Source organism: Myotis nattereri, assembly GCF_964212035.1.
Source record: "Myotis nattereri genome assembly, chromosome: 8".
Classification (NCBI taxonomy): Eukaryota; Metazoa; Chordata; class Mammalia; order Chiroptera; family Vespertilionidae; genus Myotis; species Myotis nattereri.
This window is the reverse complement of record NC_138083.1, coordinates 64,241,790-64,266,090: the sequence shown is the minus strand read 5'-3', so window position 1 is coordinate 64,266,090 and position 24,301 is coordinate 64,241,790. Positions and strand designations below refer to the sequence as shown.

Below are 24,301 nucleotides of genomic sequence, written 5' to 3'. Positions count from 1 at the left end.
CATATCAGATATTTACATTACGATTCATAACAGTAGCAACGTTACAGTTATGAAGTAGCAACGAAAATAATTTTATGGTTGGGTCACAACATGAGGAACTGTATTTAAAGGGCCAGAAGGTTGAGAACCACTGCTCTAGACTGGTTTTAGGAGAGTGTCTTTACCTCTCTGCGTGTCTATTTCTTTGTCAATAGAAGGGGCATAAAAATTCCTCTACACCTGCATTATGGCTTTTTTGGAAGAATTAAATAAGATTGTGGTTAAAATACTTTATAAATTGTGACACATATACAAAGATATGTTTAGAATAAAGATGATGGTGTTACTTCAAGTTTCTATTGTCTTGATTATGGGTTTAAAAATATGGTATTAGGTGATAAAAGCATCAATTACTATCTGATATCACTTAACTTATTCTCAAAGTTCCTTTATACTTAGTAAATTTAATGTGTTTAATGTATACTATAAGCACACATTGATTTTGATTTATAGATAGATCATTGTAAACATTTTGTTTATACAGCTTTCCTCCAATTTAAGGTGTCCAAAGGATTCAGAGAAACTTCCTTTAGGAAAATAGATTATAATGGCACCTGACCAGGAATGGAATCAGTTCTGTGATACCACCCTCTCCTAGTTTCCCCTCTGATTTCTTTTTCTTCTTTGAGACTCTTCTTGATTCTTTAAGTTTCTATCTTGGGCTCACTTCTTCCTGTTCAGCCATGCCCTTTTCCATAGTTTTTGTTTCTGGCTATCTTCCAGCCCCAAATCTACAGCACAGATTTCTCTAAAAGTTCAAACTCATGCATCCATCTGTCTGCTAGATGGAGCCTCCTTATATCCTACAAGCAAGACAAGCCCAACAAGTCCACAAGTAAACTCATCTGCTTTACCCAAACTATCTCTTCCTGTTTCCCCATCTCAGTGTGCCCAACACAAACTTCAGCATCATCTCTGACTCTTTAACAGCCAAGCCCTGTTATTTTACTTCTGGAACTTTCTAGGATTCCACTCAACAGCCACTGTCTTAACCTAAGTTGTCATCTTCTCTGGTTTATTTATTGCATCAGTTCTGATTACTCTCCCTAGTCCAGCTCGGAACTCTACAGTCACTCCATATTGATCTTCTTTGACTCTCAGCCCTTCTGTTACATTGTGACCTTCATGATGGCAGGACCCATGTCTGTCTTGTTCATTATTGTGACCCCAGTCCCTAGTATAGGGACTTGGCTGTAAAAAGAACTCCCATAGGTGTTGAAATTTTTTAATGTACCTTATAATTACTAAAATACAAATAAAAGTTATGTCAATTTATCCCTGTCTAATTTTTATGGCAGCAAGTGTTGTCTCTTAAAAATTATGTTTAGCCCAGCCAGCAGGGCTCAGTGGTTGAGCATTGACTGGTCAGGGTTTGATTCCTGTCAGGGCACATGCCTGGGTTGTGGGCTGGACCCCCAGTGTGGGGTGTACAGGAGGCAGCGATCAATGACTCTCTCTCATCATTGATGTTTCTGTCTCTCTCCTTCACCAATTCTCTCTGATATCAATAAAAATACTTTTAAATGATGTTTATAGCATGCAATGTGACAAATCCATATGAGCATTTACATAATAATGAGCCAAAACATATAAACCATGTGAACCAAGAGTTCTTATCCTGGGATTCTTAACTGGGCCTGAGGAGGGTCTGTGAATCCCCTGAAATGTTTTAAAAATGTATGCATATTTCACAGACTATATGTATATGCATTTTTTTTTTTGAGAACAGAGAGTTAGAACCACTATGGAAAAATAAGGAAATTAATTGTAGGATAATTGTTTTAAACTAGATTTTTAAAAATTTACTACACCTTGAAAAGGAATAATGGAGGTAATACAAACGGTTTCAACAAAACTATAGAGAAAAATAAATAGTTTGCCATGAGAAAAGTAAGTTTTATGATTTACAGGAGTAAAGATTAACTGGGCTTGGGATTATAAACTTTAATGGCAGTACCAATAGACTAGAGAAAGGAACAAGGCAAGCATAATGTACTTGTATTACTTGGATGGTATGTGGCATTGAGTCTCTCTTTCTCTTTTCTTTTTTCCAATACTGTTTTGAACCTTTATTTTCTATTAAACATTGTGCCAGCTGTTGTGGGACACAGATGAATAAGACATCATCCCTGCCCACAAATGCTTACAGAAGAGTGACTTTGGAGTGTCCTGCATGTTCATGTTGCAAGAGATATACATGAGTGCCAATAGCAGTCAGTGAGAGGGCGTTAAGTGGGGTCATTTGAAGGAGTTTAAGGAAGAAACTAGCAATCTTTATAGGCATCAAGGGGACACTCTTAAATTGCATGGAATGTCATCACAAACACTTGTCACACACGTATTCTCCTGTTTCATTTTAAACAAATTAGATGCTAACTAATAGAAGCCCTCTTTTACAATAATTAAATATCAGTTTTTGTTGATTATATCGTATCTTATTTTAACCTTATTACTTGGTATTTCACAACAACCAGAATTGAGCTATTATAGAAAGTGATTTTCTATGAAAGTCTTACTTCTAGACTTCTGTCTTCAAAGTGATCTTAAATTTTAATTGAACAGTAAAAGATTTGGGCTCATTATTTCTGTAGATATATATTGGTTCTTACAATTTTCCTTTGGGGGGTTTGGTTAGGATAAGCTTGGCAGAATTAACTTGAAGAAATGTTTCCCTAAATATTTTTATAACCTTTTCCTCTCCATATAATTGCAAGTAGAAACCCCACTGTTGAAATGGGGGAAATATGTAAATGTTTAAAGAAGAAATGTTACCCATAATTTGAACAGCCAGAGGCAGTTCCTGCAAATCTACTTGTGCATCTTGAATTGGAAACAAAAAAAATTTATGTACAGTATTCTTCTGTCTTCATTTAACATTGTATGTGACATGAGCACTTCCACTGCCATTAAATATGACTCAAAAGATTATTTATAAGGACATGATATCCTCACATATGGCTAAACCAGCCATGGGCAAACTACGGCCCGCGGGCCGGATCTGGCCAGTTTGAAATGAATAAAACTAAAAAAAAAAAAAAAAGACCGTACCCTTTTATGTAATGATGTTTACTTTGAATTTATATTAGTTCACACAAACACTCCATCCATGCTTTTGTTCCGGCCCTCCGGTCCAGTTTAAGAACCCATTGTGGCCCTCGAGTCAAAAAGTTTGCCCACCCCTGGGCTAAACTGTGTTTATTTACCTACTTCTTTATTGTTTTACAGACTGTTTTCCTATTAAGTCTGAAATTATTATTCTTGTACACAGTGTTCATATCTGATCTTTTTTTTTCTAACATCTTTTACTGTATTGAGATTTTGGGTTTAAAATATAAGTTGTTACTTTTAAAAGCATCATTTTTCTAAACATCTTAGTGGCTATGATGCTTGATTGCTGTCCTCTTGTGTTATATAGAATTTAGAAAAATCTGAACCTCATCTTTCAAGAAATAATAGCATCTCTTTCTTACGCAGTAGTCAGTCTATTTCAAAAGATATATTCATGTTCCAGAGAAGAGCAGAATAATATATTGGAGAAGAGTGATGAGTGCTTTTACAATGTGTAGTATTTTATTTACTCTACATAATTGGGGAAATCTAGATTCAGTAGTATTTGAATTTAGAAATGCAGTTTTTTTTAATGGTGTGTGGAGGATTATTCTCGTCAAAGTAAAATCTCGAAAGACAACTAAAACACAGTAAATTGGTTATTTAAAAGTTAAAGTGTAGTTTGTATATTAGGATGAAATACCTAAAATATTATTTCCTGATTATCAAACAATAAGTATGATTCTTAACACATAGTTGCTTTATTTGCCCCATTTAATATTCACACCCCCTTTGTTGACTTAAGTGCTTTTTAAAACATCTGCATGTGATTCTGACATCTTGCTAAGTTGAGTTTGAGATGTAACTGAATGCTTTTCCTTCACATCATTTTTTTTAAATGAGACTATATTGAGACTTTGGGTTATAAATATAAATTGTTCCTTTAAAAAAAACATATCGAGAGATACTTACATGCTGTTAAATGTGGGCGTTAGAACGCTATAGGCAATCTACCTGGAAAACTTGAACTGGGCAGACACGCCTGTACTTCCTTCCCCACTAGACCTAATGTTCTAGTCTCTTCTGACCACAAAAGCACCTGTATCCCTGAGCGTAGGTCATAGAATATACAGTCCTGGTAAGAATTTTGGGCTGTTTGCAGATGATGTGTTTTTTACAAATTGATGATTAGTGGCAACCCTATGTCAAGCAAGTCTATTGATACCAAAAAGATTATGACTTGCTGAAACCTCAGATGATTATTAGCATTTTTAAGCAATAAAGTGTTTTTTAATTAAGGTAAAAAAAAAAAAAAAAAAAAAAAAAAAAGAATTTTGGGCTGTAGTAAAAATAGATAATTCTGACTGTCATGAATACCCAAATCCATCAACTCTTTGTATAACCTTTTTAAAAACAGTTTTATTAAGATAAATTTACCTATCATAAAGTTCATCCTCTTTAAGTTATAAAATTCACTGGGTTTTAGTATGTTATAAAAATTTAAAAACAAAGTATTCAATAGGAAATAAATAAGTTTATTCTTTAAAAAGTATATTTATTGAGCTTTTTACTGTGTACCAAGCACTGTTCTGAGCACCTTTTCTTTTCTCGCTCTCTTTTTTTTTTTTTTGGTACAAAATTATTTAATCTTCCTAACAGTTCCATGAGGTGTAGGTATCATTATTATTACCATTTTACAGATGAAGTAACTGAAGCACAGAGAGGTTAAGTAACTTGCCCATAATCACACTGGTAGTAAGTGGCAGAGCTGATGTTCAAATTTAGGCATTCTGGCTACTGAGGCCTCTTTTCAACTACTAGGTTACACTGCCTTCAGTAGGCAATTATTGACATACTAGAGGCCCAGTGCACGAATTTCATGCACTGGTAGGGTCCCTAGTAGCTGCTGGCTGCTGGCCAGGTACTCTCTCCCTTCCCCCAGTTGCCTGCTGCTGCTGGCCAGGGCCTTTCTCCCCCTGGTGGCCGCAGCTGGCCAGGGCCTCCCTTCCTTCCCCCAGCCGGCCCCGCCCCCTGGTCGAACTCCCGGTTGAGGGGACAATTTGCATGCTACGCTTTTATTATATAGGATTGTGATGCTGCTAGTTCCTAAATGAGACTTCATATAAAATGTTTCACCTATATAGAGAGAGCCAAATTTTCACCCTAAAATAAATTATGTAATAACACATTTATCTTTAAATTTTAAAGATTTGTATGTTCTGTAAAACTGTGTTTTTTAAAATGGCTATTTTTTCTTTTGATGTTAGATTGAAGTCAAAAATTCTGTAGTACTATGGTTCTTTAAAATTTTTGTCTTTATCATGCTTATTTTTAACATGTTCCTTAAAAAGTTTTCTTCTTCTTTTAATGTTACTTCATTTGAAGTCTGAGTGATAGACTTGAAACTAAGATTCACGGTTTCATTATATTTTAGATTTTTATTCACTGCCTTCTGCCTTACAGTCTGAAATGTGCCACTCCAGGTCTTCTCGAATTTTCCCTTCTTTTTTGTCCTCCCTGTATATTTCTAACAGCTGAATTATTTTCTTTTTATTGTTTGTTTTCTTTTTTTCAGCAGTGCGGCCACTTAGCATGTCTTACAGTTTTGACTTGTCAGGTAAAAAAAAAAAAAAATGCTTTCACACCTGACGTGGGTTTTGTGGTTTCTGTGAAATACATTTCATTCATCTGCTCGTTCAAACATGTCAAAAAAGAAAATTGAAAGGCTTCTTCTAAGCTGTGGTCAGTAAAATAATACTTTCTGCTTATACTTTTAAAAAAGTAAAACTGCAATAAATCTGTTGCCTATCAAGGGGTATGGAGGAACCATTACGCCACACGTACGGTTATGAACCGTGGCTGCCGATCCTTATGGTCTCTCACCCACCCGCAGTCTTCTAAAGCAGTGATGTCACAGTCGACAGCAGAACCTTGCTTTAAGAGACTAGAAAAAAACCTTTCAAGAAACAAAGTTTTGACACTGCTTATTCTCTAAAGCATTTTAGTAGCTCACTGAAAACTGTCAGCTACTTCAGAGAACTGCCGCTTCTCAGTTGATGGGCAAGAACTTGTATCTCTCTGCTTCCTGTAGAAAGGCCAAGTCACAAACAGTTCTGAGTGCTCATTAACGGCATGAAAACAGAAAGGCACGGAATGGCATTGGTTGTAAAATAGGAGCCCCGGGTTTGTTGTACAAGTTTAGACCCCTCCTGTTAAGTAGACAGGGATTAATAGTGAAACAAACAACTATTAATGAGTAAATGTGATCTGTAAAATCAGCCCTCTTTTTAAACTATATATAAGCGAAGTTTCCAAGCCAACTTAATCCTTGAAAATTATTTTGCAAGTTAGAATTTTTAATTTCGGAAGCTGTCGTCTTGAACATAAAATGAGATAGATGTTGGGACTAATATTTTCTTCCAGAATTTTCTTTTATATGCCATGGAATTGTTGGCATATATTAAATACAAATTCATATTTAAAGAGCCAGAGAGTTCTAGTATTATATTCTGTTTATGACTATTTACTGAGTATCTTTCAACTGCTAAACTAGTTCCTAACTTTTTTAAACTTTTTATATTTGTAGGTCTCAGACATGACTGATATTTGTGCTTTTAAGAAATTCAAATAAATAATTTACATTCTTCACTTTCTTCTTTTGACTGACCACTAAAGAGCTTTTCTATTTTCTTTTATCTGCTTGAAAATTTTTATTTTACCAACCATTTGCAGAGTAACCTTATAAAAAATTTTGTTCTGGAAAATAAACTCAGAAATGTTTTGGAATATATAAGTTACTACCAGTCTCGTAAAAGTTGGCAGTATATATTACAGACACTCTACCACTTCTAAATATCTACTAAAGATGTTTCCATCAGTTGGACTGTATGAGAGTGGCTGGTTATCTAAACACATTGACCGTTGGCTAACACAATTAAGCACAGGTGACTGGTCTAGACATTATGCATGCCCACACATATTATATATAGGTGTATTTTGGGTTCTTATAGGTTATATGATGGGTTGTGTATTGGGAAGAAAGATATTGGTAGTTGACCTCCTTGATATAAACAAGTAACAAAAAGTTTTTATGTGCTTTCACTGCTCATCATTTGCTATAGTTTACTTTATAATTTAGTGTATATACTTCATGATTTCTACATGCTTTGTTCTCAATTTCTTGTGCTACTTTTATGTTTTCATTGTTGCATCTTGACAAATTATAAATGGGCCTTGACTGGGTGGCTTAGCTGGTTGGAGCATCGTCCTGTACACCAAAAGGTGGTGGGTTCGATTCCCAGTCAGGGCATATACCTAGGTTGCGGGTTCAGTCCCTGGACAGGGCATATATAGAAGGCAACCAATCGATGTTCTCTCTCACACTGATGTTGTCCTTTCTCCTTCCTTCCCTCTCTCTAAGATCAATATTTAAAAAATTATAAATGGAAAAGATGGATCCATTCTTTAACCTAATGCCAAGCTGGAAAACTAAGGAGTAAATATTGAAACATGTAAATAATTCCCCTGAACTCAAGTGTAGAATAAGACATAAAGTATATTCTGTTGCTTAGGTATATCTTAGAAATATTAATCCTTAGTGGAAAATTTTAATCTATTCAACATTAATTAAGGTAAGTATAATTTATTTTTGCAATGCAAATATTAAATATGTAATCTGTATCCCAGTTATATTTCCTCCAACTAAGTAAGGCAGCAACTGGGTGTATCTAATACACATAAAGTTATTATAATAAAGTATTCAATATCATGGCCATGCACTGAACCTGAGATATGTGACTTTTAAAGCCATATCTAGCATCTTAAATATTTTGTTTAGTTATAAATGTCAGTTGTTTTCCTCAAGAAATTATGTTTTATGTAGATGTACAAAGTTTTATCTAAGTATTTGGTTTTCTCACACTAAAGTAATGAGGATTTATTTATTTGAACAGAAGAGTATAAGCTAATGGTTAATTTCTCAAATCCCTGCCTTGAGAATGAAATGAACTCATGGCAGCCCTTATCACTTAACAGTGTTTCCTAAGCTTCAGTTCAGATACCACCCTCATGATTTTTGCCAGACTTAAGTGCTACCAGGTATTATTTTAAGTTTTTTAAATCTATCATAAATGGCTTAAATATCTTAAGCAAAAACATCCATAAAATCATGCATCTGATAAAGTATTTTTTTTAAACATTAAGGTAAATATATAACCACTAAAACTGTCTCAGTGTTCCTCCAGGCACTCCTAAGTGGTCTCACCTGACCTGATAGATTGGGAATGTGAGACCTGCCTTGGGAAGCTGACTGCGCTGCGTTCTCACTGTACCTCCAGTTTGGGAGCCTCGATTGAATGGGTAGTTAAGAGGGATGAAAGAGAGTGCAATTTTAACTTTATGCTTTCTCTTGAAAGACTAACTAGTACAACAACATGAACAATTCCATAGGAAGGGTGTGAAATGAGATACACTATAAAATCAGGTTTTTAAAAACATGTATTTCTGCCCTAGCCGGTTTGGCTCAGTGGATAAAGCATTGGCCTGCTAACCGAAGGGGCCCTGTTTCGATTCTGGTCAAGGGCACATGCCTGGATTGCAGGCTCAGTCCCAGTAGGGGGCATGCAGGAGGTAGCCAATCAGTGATTCTCTCTTATTATTGATGTTTCTATGTCTCTCTCCCTCTCCTTTTCTCTATGAAAAAAAAAAAAAAAAAGAAATTAAAAAATATGTATATATACTTCAAGACCATATTTAAGCACTACCTTTTTTCTTGACTAGGAATTAATCAGCCCAATCATTTCCTCCTTTGCTTTCTAGAAAACTTTGAAATTACTCCTAAGTGTGGCAGCCTACCACTCTCTACACCTCCTTATTAAAGCTGTATTTGAAGACTTTAACCATTATACTGTGTGTAAAAACTCGCTGCTTTTACCCTTTTGTCCCCTTCAGCATACCTCCTTCCCTAATTATTTATTTGTTCTAGCTACTTAATACCTGGAAACATAATAACAAAAGTAATGCATGTGTTGTCAAAATTTCTGTTAGAAATTTTATGTAAACTGGTAAATGATTAATGGATGGTATGTCTGTCTTCTTCCTTCTTTTTTCCTTTCCTCCATCCTTCCTAGCTTTCTCAAACCTTTTCTTCTAGTTCACAAGGGAGTGTTCTCTGGCCGTCTTGATCCTCAAAATAAACAGAAATTGTAAATATTAAGTCAGATAATGTTATAGAAGGCTGTACTAGAACACATTTATATACTTAATCTTTCCTGGAAATCCACTTCTTAAACTTCAAGCATATAAATATTATGCGTTGGGGGGAACTACTGATTCTTAATTTTATAATAAACAGTTACAATGCTTTCCCCTCGTAAAGGAGCTGGAAGCATGTCTTTTTCGCTTAGTGTACCCTTACCCCCAGCTACAGGGGCTTCAGACCGTTCCATGTGCACAGACCTGCTCATGGTGCTGACCTGGAACTTAAATTATACAGTGACTGCTTTTTCCCATCTTTAAATACTCTAATTTGGTAGTTAGTTATTAAACTTTGATGTTTAACAATTCATTTGAAATACTGAGGAAAAGTGGTTCCACTTGCATTGGAGAATTCCAGGCTACAATGGGAAAAAAAAAAAAGTGGACTTTAGAATCTGTACTGACTAGGATTCAAGTTTCCGCCACACACTAGCTGTGTGACTGGCTAAATCACTCTGATCCTTGGCTTACTTACTTGCTAATGTAGATACAAATCGGTCTTATTAATTGCTTACATTCACGGTGAACTGCCTGTAATACACACAGCATTAAGTATTTTATATACTAGTACAGTTATTAACTTATTTAATCCTCACAACAAACTCATGTCTGTTGTTAGCCCATTTTATAGATGAGGTAACAGGAGGTTAGGTCACCAGCAGCAGAGCTTGACTTTGAGCAGAGCCATCTGCATCTTACTGTACTGTATACTCTGTGCTCTGCTCTGTACCCTGCATTTCTTTAATTTGTTACGTTGCTTTCCCATCCAGATTGGAGCGCTGAATAAACTAAGTCAGCTTTATCAGAAGGATTGTATCCCAGATTCTTTGTGTTCATGTTTATATGAATATGGGTTATTAGCTATTTTAAATCAAGCGATGTTCGTACCTGACAACCGTACACTTAGGCTTCATGCATGCCATCACTTTGATCCACCCATCACTAGCTCTTTAGAGTCTAAAGTAAAACTAGCCTCTCTGAGCCTCTGGAAAAGGAAGAAGTTGAGTCAGTTATCTGTAGAACTTATTTTAGCTCTAAATTTTAACCTATAAATGTGAATATATCATTAGTCAGTTAAAGGTTTTCTTCAGTTGAATCCGACAGTTAATATATAACAAAAATGTTTTGCATACATAGGTGTATCAAGCTGCTGTGCTATATTTGTGTGACATGGAAATGCTATGTCACTGGTGTGTGTTTCTGAGTGCAGGTACTTGGGGAAGTGTGTTTTGTCCACTGATTACCTTTCTTAGCTCAAGAAAAGGTGAGCTTTCTTCTTTCTCTTACCAGATGTAACTACCCCTGAATCTCCAAAGAGCACTGCGGAATCATCAGTGGTGAATGGAGGTTTAACATCACAAAGAAAAGAAAATGGGCTAAATGCTGCACAGCAGGTGCCTGTGCAGCGGAAGAGGCTCCTGAAAGCTCCGACTCTGTCTGAACTGGACAGCTCTGACTCCGAGGTGAGGTCCCACGAGGCCCTGGTTCACAAAGCTGGACTCCGAGTTCAGGATGCTGACACTCGCTGACCTCCCCATTTTTCAAGCAGTAAAGTTAGGATTAAAATTGATTGGTTTAGCAGGAAATAAAACAGGATTATTCGCTGTCACTTAGTAAAGATCAACATAATGACCATAGTATATAGAATAAGTTTTAAAATATTGATATAGTCTTAGATTACGATGGGGTTAAAATAAGTCAACAATTTTTAGACTTACATTATCTTAAATACCTTTTATATGGAGGAAGGGAAAAGAAAGACATATTTCCACTAAAAACACTTAACACTGTAGAATAATCATCCATTTACTTCTCTCGCTGAAATACACACACTGACACATCCCCACTGAAGGTTTTCCTTTCTGTGATAACATCAGGCAGGCCTCGGAAAGAAAGCTGCCAGTGTTCTCCAGAGTTCATCTTTCACTGCTGCCCTCTGGGCAAGATCTAACATCCTTGTTTTCAAGAAACAGGAAGGATGCTGCTGCTGATGCTTCCCAAATCTCTCAGTCCTCTGTCTGCAGCTCAGTATTGTATATCTCCTCTGCTCCATCCTCAAAATCATGTTCTTGCCCCCCTTCCTCCTGGCTCCACCCCCGACCCCCTCCACCACACCAACAACACACACAGCCAGCTTCTCATCTTCTGTTTGCTAATGTGGTTGCTGGCTCCACCCTCTCCACATTCATCCAGGGTAGAATTTAAGGCGTTATTCTTTAATTCCCCTCTCATCAGTCTCCACCCCTAACCCAGAAGATACCAATAATAACAATTTCGTTACTAAATATTTTTCAAACATTAAGAATAATAAAGAAATATCCTTACTGCTGCCTGACTTCAGTGCACTGTCACAAAAGCTGTCTCTCTCTCTTCAGGCCCCTCTTACCTTCCTCCTTCCTAGCCTTCCCAATTCCATCTGACCTCCCTCCTGCTTGACACCTTTTGAAGGCTCCTCGCCACTTACAGGATTAAGTTCATGTCCCCAAATAACCTGGTGATCTGATGCCTGTGCCACCACTCCCTACCTCAGTCTACACTTCAGCCACACTCAGCCATTTGTTCTTCCCTGCACATTCCCTCCTTCCTCAGCTCTGTGCTTAGTGTGTCTGCAGTCTACCTTCATTCCTAACTCCTGTTTATCCGTCAGCATGCACCTTGCCTTCTCTTTTCCCCGACACCCCTAACCGATTAGGCCCCCCCTTCTCTGTGGTTCCAATAATAATCTTCCCTTCTCTCTGTTACGTTAGGGACATAACACTGTAGTATCATAACCCATGTATTTCTCTCTCCCACCAGAGAGCAAGCTCCCTCAGAAGAGGGACTGTGCTGAATTCACTTTATATCCTCAGTTCTTAACACCCAGTAGACACTTGCATATTTAGATAAATTCATACTAACCTGTGAGAACAGCGATTGAAATTAAAAGACTGTCTAGCTCTGTACTGTTCACTATAGTAACCACTAATCGCTGTGACTGTTGAAATTTAAAATGTATTAAAATTAAGTAAATTTAAAACTCCCCAGTTCCAGTTCTTAAGTACTCAGTGGCCACATGTGGCTGGTGGTGGCCATACTGGATGGCACAGACCACAGTGCCACCCTTAGCGGAGCTCTGTGGGACAGCACTGGTCTGAAGGACAAGGGGTGCTCCTCCTTCACCTACTGAACCATTTTTAACAACTTTTCTTTTCCTCCTCCACTCATCTCTTGAGGCAAGACTATGTACCTGGCCATCATAAGATAAATGGGCAGCCTCTACAGTCTTCTTGGTTGTCCTTTTTTTGAAGATCTGCTAGCGTCCCAAATCCAAATCTTGAGATGATTTGCTAGATACAGTTCTTTTAACCAGAGGGAGGCCATTTTTGAGCATCTACTCATCATCAGTTCAAATATGAAGCAAGAAATAAGGTGCTGATTTTATGCATATAGGCATAACCCATGGACACAGACAGTGGGGTGATGAGGGCCTAGGGTGGGGGGCGGGAGTGGACTGGAGGGAGTGGGGGGAGAGAAGGGGGACATAGGTAATACTTTTAACAATAAAAATTAGAAAGAAAGAAGGTGCTGAAAAGAGCTGTGTTAGAGCGGGGTTTCAGCTAACTCAGACCTTTGTTGCTGGCTGCTGAGTTAAGCCTGGATGAGCCATAGTTTCTTAGTCAGTGGTAGTGGAAATCTCAGACTCATGGAACAAGTGAATGTTCTTAGAACTAAGCATTTTTCTTAGAATTGGCCTGGAACTAAGCATTTTTCTCCCTTCCTCTTCAAATTAAAATTGATGTTTTTAAGTACTAAAGATAGAGTAGTCAAAAGTGTACTAAATGAACATACATATTATTTTCCTTTCTTCTGAATATAGAATTTTAAAACTTCTAAATATAATTTTAAAATATCTAAATATTCAAACTTTAACATTTAGAAAACAGACCCCTCACCTTTTTCTCTGAGATTCAACAGTCTGTTCCATGCTTCTACGTCTCTTTATCTATTTGGTTCATCAGTTTATTTTGTTCATTAGATTCCACATATGAGTGAGATCTCTTAAGACTTATCTGGCAGCTTTGTACATTTAAATAATAATAGTTAAATAATAAATAATAAGCATTAACTGCAAGCTTTTGAAAGTTCCCTAGATTAAACTTGGCCATTTGTTAAACTTGGCCCCAGAAACCACTTTTGACCTTAGAAATAGGTTATCTAACCTGTCATTTTGCCAGAAGTAGAACTAACCCGTGGTTTTTATTTAAAAAAATATATATCATGAGCATTTCCCCATCTCATTAAATAACCTTTTCCAACATGATGCCTAATATCTGTGTGGTACTCCTTCATAATAGTTTACCATATTTTATTTAACCAGTCCCTTATTTGGGAATTATAAATAACAAAACTATTGTAACTATGCTACATTTTTGCTTTGAACTGTTTCTCAAACTATTTCTAGAAATATGTTTTGGTCAGCATCCCCACACTTTTTTCTGTCTCCTACAAACTGGTTTGTATTTAGCCCACCTGCCCTAGGACAGGTTGGCTGTTCATAGTGGGAGAATTCAAATCAGTAAAGAAGAGGAGGGTGAAAAGTGTGGACATACCTCTCAGAGTTCTGTGAAATTAGGCTTTAAAAATGTTTCTTGGAAAGGTGGGCTGAAGTATGTGAGGCAGGGGGCTGATTTCTCCTGTTTAAATCAGGGTATCACCCACCTCATAATTATTTGGAAAGTGCTGTGATGACTTTTTTTTTCGTTTCCTAAGAAAAACTCTTGACTTATTTCCTTTTGACCTTCCATAAGAAGAAGGAGGTCATGCTAGTTGTTTGATAGCTTTTCTGGAGATTTGTATGACTCTGAGGTTGAAGATTTGTTTACTTGGCTTGATTTGTTTTTCATGGTAAGTATCAAGAGCGTGGAGGTCACTGTCCCAACCTTCTTTGTTTGAACCGTGTGCTTTACACAGTCTTGTTTTCTTCTGTTCTTCGATAAGATCCTTTGAATTGTAACTTGTTTGAAACTAACACTTTCAGCAGTAGGTTTTAGGTGAGGCCAATTTTTAGTGAATGGCTAATTCTTAAAGTCACCTTAACTAAGTAGGTCTAAGAGAATTTTCATTAACTATTTGTCTTACATAATCATAGATTACTATATTAACCTGATTTTCTTCTATATTTAAAAATATTTATCAGTTTACTATAGATATTATGGAAATAAATTGCCTTATAGTTAATGTGTATTCCCAGTCATAGAGTAGATAATAAATTTTTTATGAGTAAGTATTGTACTTCATTTTGGTATAGTATAAACCAATAAGATCTTTTCTCACTGGTAATGGGAATTTAAGTTTTATTTGGCACAATGTAGACACTTTTCTACAATCATGGCATTTCATGGAATGTTCCTTTTCATCCATTTATTCAAAAAATGTTTATGCATTATATACTAAGTGATGGATTTGATACTAGGTAATAGCAATGAGTAAGACACATGGCCTCTAGCCTCATGGGGTTCCCAGTCTATTACTGTTATAAATGTGTTAAATATTCCCCTAATAAAAATATTAACCACCATTTATTATAGACCAGGTAATGTGTTAAGCTTTTAGAATGCAGTATCTCATCTGATCTTTCCAATAATACTAGGCAAGATGGTATTATATACCCTCTTATTTAAAAAAAAAAAATTTTTTTATTGATTTTTATATAGAGAGGAAGGAAGAGAGAGAGAGAAACATCAATGTGAGAGAGAAACATCGATCTTCTGCCTCCTGCTGTATGCCCTCCACTGGGGATTGAGCCCCCTACCCGGACATGTGCCCTGATCGGGAACCAAACCGGCACCTTTTGGTGCACAGGACAGTGCCCAACCAACTGAGCATCACTGGCCAGGGCAATATATACCCTCTTCTGAAAATGATGAAACTAAGAGTTCTGTTCAAGATGGGTACAGTAGGTAAGTGCTGTACTTGCCTCCTCCCATGACCACATCAAAATTACAACTAAACTGCCCTGGCTGGTGAGTTCAGTAGTTAGAGTGTCAGTACCTCAAGCCCAGCACAAGTGGCATCCATCTGGACATCACTTTGTAGCTCATACCATGTAGCCCCAGGCAAGGCACGGGCAGTGGCTAATTTTGGCCTGCCCACTCAAGAGGCCCCAGAAGCATTGCACCCAGTGGTCAGCTTCCAGACCACAACCAGAGCATCACACAACCACCTCAACAAACAACACACCCAAATGGCAGATTCGGTCAGCATCAGGGCCCCACTAAAGTGAATCTAGCTCCGTAGGGTCAGCCCCTGCACAACTGCTCCTTCACTACAGTCATGGCCAGTCCTCACAATCAATCAGCCTGAGGATCAACCCCTTCCATTGACATGCCTCAAGGCTCAACTACAGTAAAGGGGCACATACACCCCACATGAGGGACCCAGCTGGAGACCCAGCTCAGGTGACTACGGAGACTGTGCTACTGGGCCCATAGAACACCTACTACATAAGGCCTCTCTACCGAGACCAGGAGATGTTGCAGCTCTACCTACTGCATAGAAACAACCACAGGGAGGCTGTCAGAGTGAGGAGACAAACACGTCTCAAATGAAGAACAGAGCAAAACTCCAGAAAAAGAACCAAAAAAATGGAGACAAGCAATCTGTCAGATGCAGAATTCAAAACGTTGGTTTTAAGGATGTTCAATTAACTTAGAGGAAGAGTATATGAATTTAGTGAGAATTTTAACAAAGAAATAGGAAACCAAAAAATGGAGATAGAAAACATAAAAAAGAATCAGTCAGAAGTGAAGAATACAATAACAATTGAAGAATAATATATTAGAGGGAATCAATGGTAGATTAAATGAAGCAGAGGATCGAATCAGTGATTTGGAAAGTGAGGTGACAGAAAACACCCAATTAGAACAGCAAAAAAGAAATTTTTAAAAATGAGGATAGTTTAAAGGGCCTCTAGAACAGTGGTTCTCAACCTTCTCAATGCCGTGACCCTTTAATACAGTTCCTCATGTTGTGGTGACCCCCAACCATAAAATTATTTTCGTTGCTACTTCATAACTAATTTTGCTACTGTTATGAATTGTAATGTAAATATCTGATATGCAGGATGTATTTTCATTGTTACAAAATGAACATAAAGCATAGTGATTAATCACAAAAACAATATGTAATTATATATGTGTTTTCTGATGGTCTTGGGCGACCCCTGTGAAAGGGACGTTTGACCCCCAAAGGGGTCGCGGCCCACAGGTTGAGAACCGCTGCTCTAGAATAATATCAAACTTAGTAACATTTGTATCATAGGGGTACCAGAAGTAGAAAAGAAAGATCAAGGAATTGGAAACCTATTTAAAGAAATAACAACAGAAAACTTCCCTACCTATCAAAGGAAATAGATATACAAGTCCAGGAAGCAGAGAGAGTCCCATGCAAGATGAAGCCAAACGGGCTCACCCCAAGGCACATCATAATTAAAATGGTAAAGGTTGCCCTGGCCAGTGTAGCTCAGTGCTTGGAGCATTATCCCATGCACTGGAATGTCATGGATTAAATTCCTGGTCAGGGCACATGCCTAGGTTACCAGTTCGATCCCCAGGTGGTGCGCATATGGCGCTGTTCAATGTGTCTCTCTTACCATTGATATTTCTCTCTCTCTTCCTTTGTCCCTCTCTAAAAATCAATTTTAAAGGCAAAGGTTAAAGACAAGGATCTTTTTTTTTTTAATATATTTTATTGATTTTTTACAGAGAGGAAGGGAGAGAGATAGAGAGTTAGAAACATCGATGAGAGAGAAACATCGATCAGCTGCCTCCTGCACATCTCCTACTGGGGATGTGCCCGCAACCCAGGTACATGCCCTTGACCGGAATCGAACCTGGGACCTTTCAGTCCGCAGGCCGATGCCTCTATCCACTGAGCCAAACCGGTTTCGGCAAAGACAAGGATCTTAAAAGCAGCAAGAGAAAATGTTACCTACAAGGGGGCTCCCCTAAGACTGTCAGCTAATTTGTCAACAGAAAATGCGCAGGCCAGAAGGGATTGGCATGAAATATTCAAAGAAGGAACTTACAACTAAGATTACTCTACCCAGCAAAGCTATCATTTAGAATTAAAAGAGAGATAAAGATTTTCCCAGACAAGAAAAAGCTAAGGGAGTTCATCAGCACCAAACCAGTATTACAGAAATGTTAAAGGGACTTCTTGGAGGAGGAGGGGAAAGGGGAGCATGAGGAGTTAAAAGAGGAATAAAAAATATAAATAATCAAATACAATTACTACATATCTGTCAGCAATTACTTTAGATGTACATGGATTAAAGTATTTAATCAAAAGTGTAAGGCGGCTGGATGGATTAAAAAAAAAAAAAACCACACCTTACATATGCTGTGTACAAGAGATTCACTTCAGATGACACACACAGACTGAAAGTAAAGGAATGGAAAAAGATATTTCATGAAAATGGAAAAAAAACAAACAAAAAACCTGGGGTAGCAGTACTTATAACCACACAAAATAAACTTTAAAACAAAGACTATAACGAGAGACAAAGAGGGACCCAGCAGTTTCACTTCGTGGTATTTATCTGAAGAAACCCAAAACACTAATATGAAAAGACATATATACCCACATGTTCATTGCCACATTATTTACAATAGCCAAGATATATAAGCAAGCTAACTATCTATCAGTAGATGAATGGATAAAGAAGTGGTACATATATACAATGGAGTCTGACTCAGCCCCACAAAAGAATGAAATCTTGCCATCTGCAACAGTGTGGATGGACCTAGAGGTATTGTGCTCAGGGAAGTAAGTCAGACAGAGGAAGACAAAGGCCATGTGATTTCACTTATATGTGGACTCAGAAAAACAAACGACCAAACAAAAAGAAAATCAAACTCATAGATACAGAGAACACTTTATTTTATTTTAATATATTTTATTGATTTTTTTACAGAGAGGAAGGGAGAGAGATAGGGAGTTAGAAACATCGATGAGAGAGAAACATCGACCAGCTGCCTCCTGCACATCTCCTACTGGCGATGTGCCCGCAACCCAGGTACATGCCCTTGACCGGAATCGAACCTGGGACCCTTCAGTCCGCAGGCTGATGCTCTGTCCACTGAGCCAAACCCAGTAGGGCTACAGAGAACATTTTAATGGTTGCCAGGTGAGAAGCAGGTTGAGGGCTGGGTGAAAAAAGTAAGGGGTTAAGAAATACAAATTGATAGTTAAAAAGTCAGTAATATTGTAATAACTATGTATAGTGCCTGCTGGGTACTAGATTTATCGGGGTGATCACTTCATAAGTTATACATCTAATTACTGTGTTGTACACCTGAATCTAATATGATATTGTATGTCAACTGTAATTGAAAAGTAAAAATTTATTTTAAAAAAACAAATGATGACATTAAGATAAGATGCTTACAAAATGTCACATCACTCTAATAAGGGACAAAGCTGGGACACAAACCCAGAATATCTAATTTTAGATCCTGTCTAGTTCATCTTCTACTTACTTTGATTTTTTTTTTACATTATAATTTGGTGTCTTGTGTTAAAATAAATATTTAATAGCAAAATGTTATTACTTAGCAGGAGAGCACTAACAGTAAAATGTTATTAATTAGTCTAGGGAATCTCACTATTTCTCTGTTCTTTCCTTTCCCAGGAAGAGACTCTGCACAAATCAGCCAGCAGCAGCAGTGTGTCTCCCTCCTTCCTTGAAGATCCATTCCTGGAGGCTGTGTCCACAAGGAAGAGTAAGTATTTGTGGCACAAAGAACTAGCATCAGACACCTTAAAAACACACTTGTCCTCGAGTCGGGGATCCCAAAGTGCCTTGTAGTTATTTTGGGTATAAAGAATTAAGCCTGGAACTTCACTAGTCAAAAACAAAAATATTCAGTATATTCCTAGAGTGACATTTAAGGTAAGGCTAAACTAATAACAGGATTCAGGTTTTTAACTTAGATCAGTCACCTTTGGGTTTACAGATAACAGTTGTAGGAAATAAGTCAGTTGTCTCTGTGTGTTTTTTATATTAATTACCTCCTTGTCTGAATTTACACAAGAAGTCCAATAATCACACTTGTTATTACCGTCCACACACATATACACATGTTTCATATCTATATATTCATACCCACAGAACATGTGTAAATAGTAAAAGCAATTTATAATTTTAGAACAGAAGGTTAAGTGACTTCTAAATGCTTTTTTTACATTTTTATTTATAAGATTTTATAAAGGATTAAAATTTTTATATTAAGGAAGAAGATTCTGGGAAGATGGAGGGAGTAGGTAGCACCAGACAACAGTTGCTCTGGCAGACTTTGCTCTGTTTTAGAACTCTTGAGTCTGTTGAAGGCTTGCAACTTCCAGGGGAAGACTTGGGTAGTAAATTGTGGTTAATTCTAGTCAGCTGTCAGCATAAAACCAGCTACTCATCCTCTACGCCCAGCCCCTGGCAGACGGTTGTGTGCTGCTTCTGGAGCAGCTTGCACAAAGCTTGCGTTAGCCAGGGTGGACCAAAAGGACCCTGTCACCAAATGCTGTGCCCTGGTTGCTGCCTCTGACTCCAGAGGTGGGCAGCCATTGTTGCATTTCTGCTAGCTACCCTCTGCTCCAGCTCGAGGGACTCCCAAAGCTTTTAAAGGCCGGCACCCCCTTCTTTCATTTTTTTGTTTTTTCCCCCCTTTGAGAGCCAGACATTATACATTAGGACATTCAAAAGCAGCTGCATATCAGGGAAAGTTAGAGAGTGGCTATGCATGCCGAGGAAGGAATACTAGAACTTTGTTAATGTCACTCTGTAAAGTGCATGATTGTTTAACCGCTATGCTGTATATCTGAAATTAACACAGAATAATATTGGAAAATAAAAACATTTTTAAAAGAATTTTGGTTTGATTTGGGAGACTTTTAGATATACAAAATGCGTATTTTACATGATTTGTTGAATAATGCCTGAACTCCTTAATTGCAAAATTCTGTGGAAAACAACATGAGGGCATTTGTATGTACAAATTTGAGACTGTAGTTATATTGTGTTTCTAGGTAGGAATTTGAATGAAAATTTTTTGCTTTTTTCTTGCAATTTCTGTATCAAGTTTATCTTGCAAAGATTCTTCTGTAACAGTCCTCACAGTAAGAAAATTCATTTTAACTTAGTTAATTCATTTCTCTAGCACCTCCGAAATTCTTGCCCATATCATCAACCCCCCAGCCAGAGAGACGGCAGCCTCCCCAGAGACGGCATTCCATTGAAAAGGAAACGCCCACCAACGTGAGACAGTTTCTGCCACCGTCCAAGCAGAGCTCCCGGTCTCTTGTAAGTAACGGAAATACTGCATAGTAACTGCAGGGTCAGGTAGGGGACCTAGAACCGTTAGCTTTCTTGAGATGATGATTAGGAGAAAAAACTTCCAAAGGTTAGAATGAACTTTAAATAACCTGTTTTTAGTATCTAAAGAAAAGCAACCCTAACAGCAACCTAAATGAAAGCTGGCCATTCTCTGTTCATTTAAAGTACCTTTTTGCCCTGCAGAAAACATCCGTGGTTGAAAGTATGAGTTGTTAAAGAAATGTTTTCTTCCTTTCAAAGGATATTAATCTACTTAAAAATTGTTAAAACTAATGAAAACAACAAAGTTTAGCTACAGTAGACTAGTTTATTAAGCACAAGTACCAGGAGAAAATTTTGATTCACTGAAAGCCATTATTCACTGTTTCCAAGTATATTTTGGAGCCAAAGCTGCTGTTGGGACTGGTTGACAGTTTTTGCTGTTTTCCAGAGACTTGGATTCATGTAGGGGCCACTCGTTTCTCAGAACAGTGGGACGTGGGACACAAGGCCCTGCCAGGAAGAATAGATCACCAGCCAAAGGAGGTCTGCAGAGATTCTTTCGTAGTCCCACTTAACTTCAGAAATGTGTGCAGGCAAGATGCAAGGCTTCAGTCAGTAGTTCCACTGGCAACCCAGCATCTAACGTTTTTTTCAGATACTCATGAATAAACTGGAATATGCTTAGTCCACATTTTTAGACTGTGATGTATCATTCCAAGTAGAGGAATAGAGTGTGGTTATTGTGAAGATACTAAGTTTGAACAGAGCTTACAGTGTTGAAATTTGATCAGTCATCTCTGCTCCCAAACAATACAACTAAAGAATTAATGATTTTATGGCAATTCTTAACAGGATTCCTCTTAAATAGTCACCAAAACACTGATATTTGATTAAATATAGCAGGAAAACAGAACTCTAACTAGACAGGTTCAGACTTTAAAATCTGAAGACTTCCGTTAATATGAACAAGTTACTGCTTTAGCAAAATATACAGTTACTGTCACAACTTAAAAAACATGTAAGAGGGAGGTCCTTAGTGGTTATTTTTTACAAGTTGGATAATTAGGCAATTCTTCTGTTCACATGGCTTTTCCTAGAAGCCAGTTTATAGGTGTGTCCCTGCCTTGTGATCATGTCATATGACATCATTGTTGAAGTTAGACTTAAATTTTAAAATTATCAATCAACCATCAGATCAATTACGAAGGAGTTTCAGGTAGTAATAACAGCTTTGCCAAGAAAGACTATCAGTCCACATCAAGAGCCCATGAAGTATACTTCCTGGCAAAGGGGAACTCTCAGAGTGTGGTCGGTCGGGCGGTGAGTTGGGTTTTTCTGTGGGGAAAAGAGCAAAGTAAAACCAGTCTGCAATCACTAAGGGTCTCAGTGAAAGGCATTGCATTGGGTGCTCAGGTTCCACACAGAACTATATTCCCTCTAAGAGCCTCTACGCACCAGCTGAGACGAAATAACATCCGGGTCAAGTAATGACTTTTCTTGCTGGTAGCTTATCTCAGGAAATCCATCAAATTGCACTTCTGTGTGTAGTACCCTCTAGCTTGATAAGTATTGTTTTTAAAGTATGCTCATTTAAAATCTTAGCTGTATTTTTAGGAACAATCATTGTGTATTTCTAATCCCTTTACTGAAAATGGCGGAAATATCTTTGTTGTTATTATTTTTCTTGTATCTCCCTTCCTTTCCTTAGGATGTTTTAAAATGTAATCTTTTTGTCCATCATTGGTCAAATGTTTGAAGGTGATTGCCCATCTAAACGAAAGGCTGCTTGTCTTAAGAGCCTTCCCCAGGGGAGCAACACTCCCACTCTCTCCGGCACAGCTGGCACAGCGGCGGTTGCCCAGTCCTGCATCCCAGCGAGCCTGGTTTAGGAAACTCAGTGTGCACCAGACAACCTGTTAGGAAATTTGAAGTTCAGGTCTTTGCTGTATAAACTTTGAGATTCTCTAGGATTGACTTCATGATTTGATTGCCGACTTACACATATGGGCGCAGATGTTGGTGTGGACACACGCATGGAATCTACCATTAACATCCTTTGTGGTGGTTTGGTTTTGTTCTGTTTTTCTTTCATGCTCTGTAATCACTATTTGTAGGTCATTCACGTTCAGCATTATTTTCTCCTCCCCCTGCCATTTTCTTTTCCCCTTATCTGTTGTTCAGGTTCCTAGGATAACCAGTGTATGGCCATGGACGCCTTTCCGACCACTTTTTTCTACCATACAAACAGCTTCTCTGCTCAGCTCTCATCCTTTTGAAGCAGCCATGTTTGGGGTAGCAGGGGCTATGTATTATCTATGTGAGAGAGCTCTTACCAGCAGGTGGAAGTCCTCAAAGGTTGGCCTCTTTCTGCTGGTTCTGGGAATTATTTTGCTCTATCTCTGACAGCAATACCTGAACTCCTGCACTCTGCAAGAATTAACAGCGTAGATGGGCACTTTGCTTCTGATCATTGATTCCAATCATTTGTAGGATGCATAGATCACACCATGATCTCAGTTGAGAGGAAAATAACTTTGAAAGGACAACAAACTCAAAATGCAGCATCAGATTCGAGGGACCTGTGAGTGTTTGTCTCTTGGAGTGGCCCAATTTTATAGCAGGAGGAATGCTGCCCCTGTCTCCAGGGGCAGGAGCCCCCTGAGAGCCTGTGCTTTCACCCAGGGCCTCGCTGCCATCCGAGGAGAGTCTGCCTCCCACAGGGCCCTGTCACGCCTGTGTCCCACACTCCCTGCCCCCCATCGCATGTGTCTCCCCTGACCTCAGACTCTCCTCATCCCCAGCACTGTTCACACAGCTATATTGTGATGGTCAGGGTGTTATATGGGTTTTATGATAGCCCCCTTCTCTGTAAAGAGAAACTTTAAGTTTCCTTTTTATTGCTTTGGTTATTTTAGCTATTTTAAGTAATCTTGCATTTTATTATTATTTTTGAGGTTTTCATAGAGTGTATTTTTTAAAGAAAGTACAGTCATTTCCAAACCCCAGTGAAGTGAAAAGCCTGGGACCTCGTGAGGCTTCCCCACCCAGTGTGATGCCTGCTGCTGACCAGTGTTGGTGGCAGCCTTGCTGTTGCACCTGACACAGGGTCCCTTATTTCCTAAACACGCCTTCACTGAACCAGTGAGCCAGCAGCTGGTTTCTTTGTTGTTCTTTATTACCCTTGATTTAGAAAGGAAACTGCGAATGTGAATGAGAAACAACAAATCCCTTTCCCTGTTTATTTGTCATGAAACATAAGATAAATCTCTGACCTTTTCCTATTTTCAGATCTGTCATTTGGGCAGATGGTTAAGTGCAGGAGTAACATTTTAACTCCTGTCACTCTACTGCTATTATTGAAGATCTTTCAACATTTTTATTTTTATTATTCATCCTCCCCAAACACACATATATGTATACTAAATTCACATATTACTTTAGGCAAAGAATTCACTTAGCGTTTTAAAGTTAAACTTGAAAAAAGGAAAGAACAAGTAAATTTAATAGTTGCTATTTTTATTTAGTTTAAAAACTCAAATATTATTTTGGACATTTTTTAAGTATCTGCTACTTATGAAGTTTTTTATAATAACATGATATCAAATATGACTA

General features: G+C 37.9%; 1 protein-coding gene across 2 annotated transcripts in view; it reads left to right on the top strand.

Moving 5' to 3' along the window:
• Positions 1 to 24,301, top strand: part of SPIRE1 (spire type actin nucleation factor 1) — a 117,728-nt gene that overhangs the window by 82,827 nt on the left and 10,600 nt on the right. Inside the window, exons 9-12 of one of the 2 annotated variants that reach the window (XM_081096886.1) lie at positions 10,633 to 10,805; positions 19,013 to 19,103; positions 20,532 to 20,674; positions 22,871 to 23,044. In XM_081096886.1, the coding sequence (XP_080953012.1) occupies positions 10,633 to 10,805; positions 19,013 to 19,103; positions 20,532 to 20,674; positions 22,871 to 23,044 (581 nt within the window). The remainder of the gene's footprint in view (positions 1 to 10,632; positions 10,806 to 19,012; positions 19,104 to 20,531; positions 20,675 to 22,870; positions 23,045 to 24,301) is intronic. The other variant, XM_081096887.1, reaches the window with a different exon arrangement.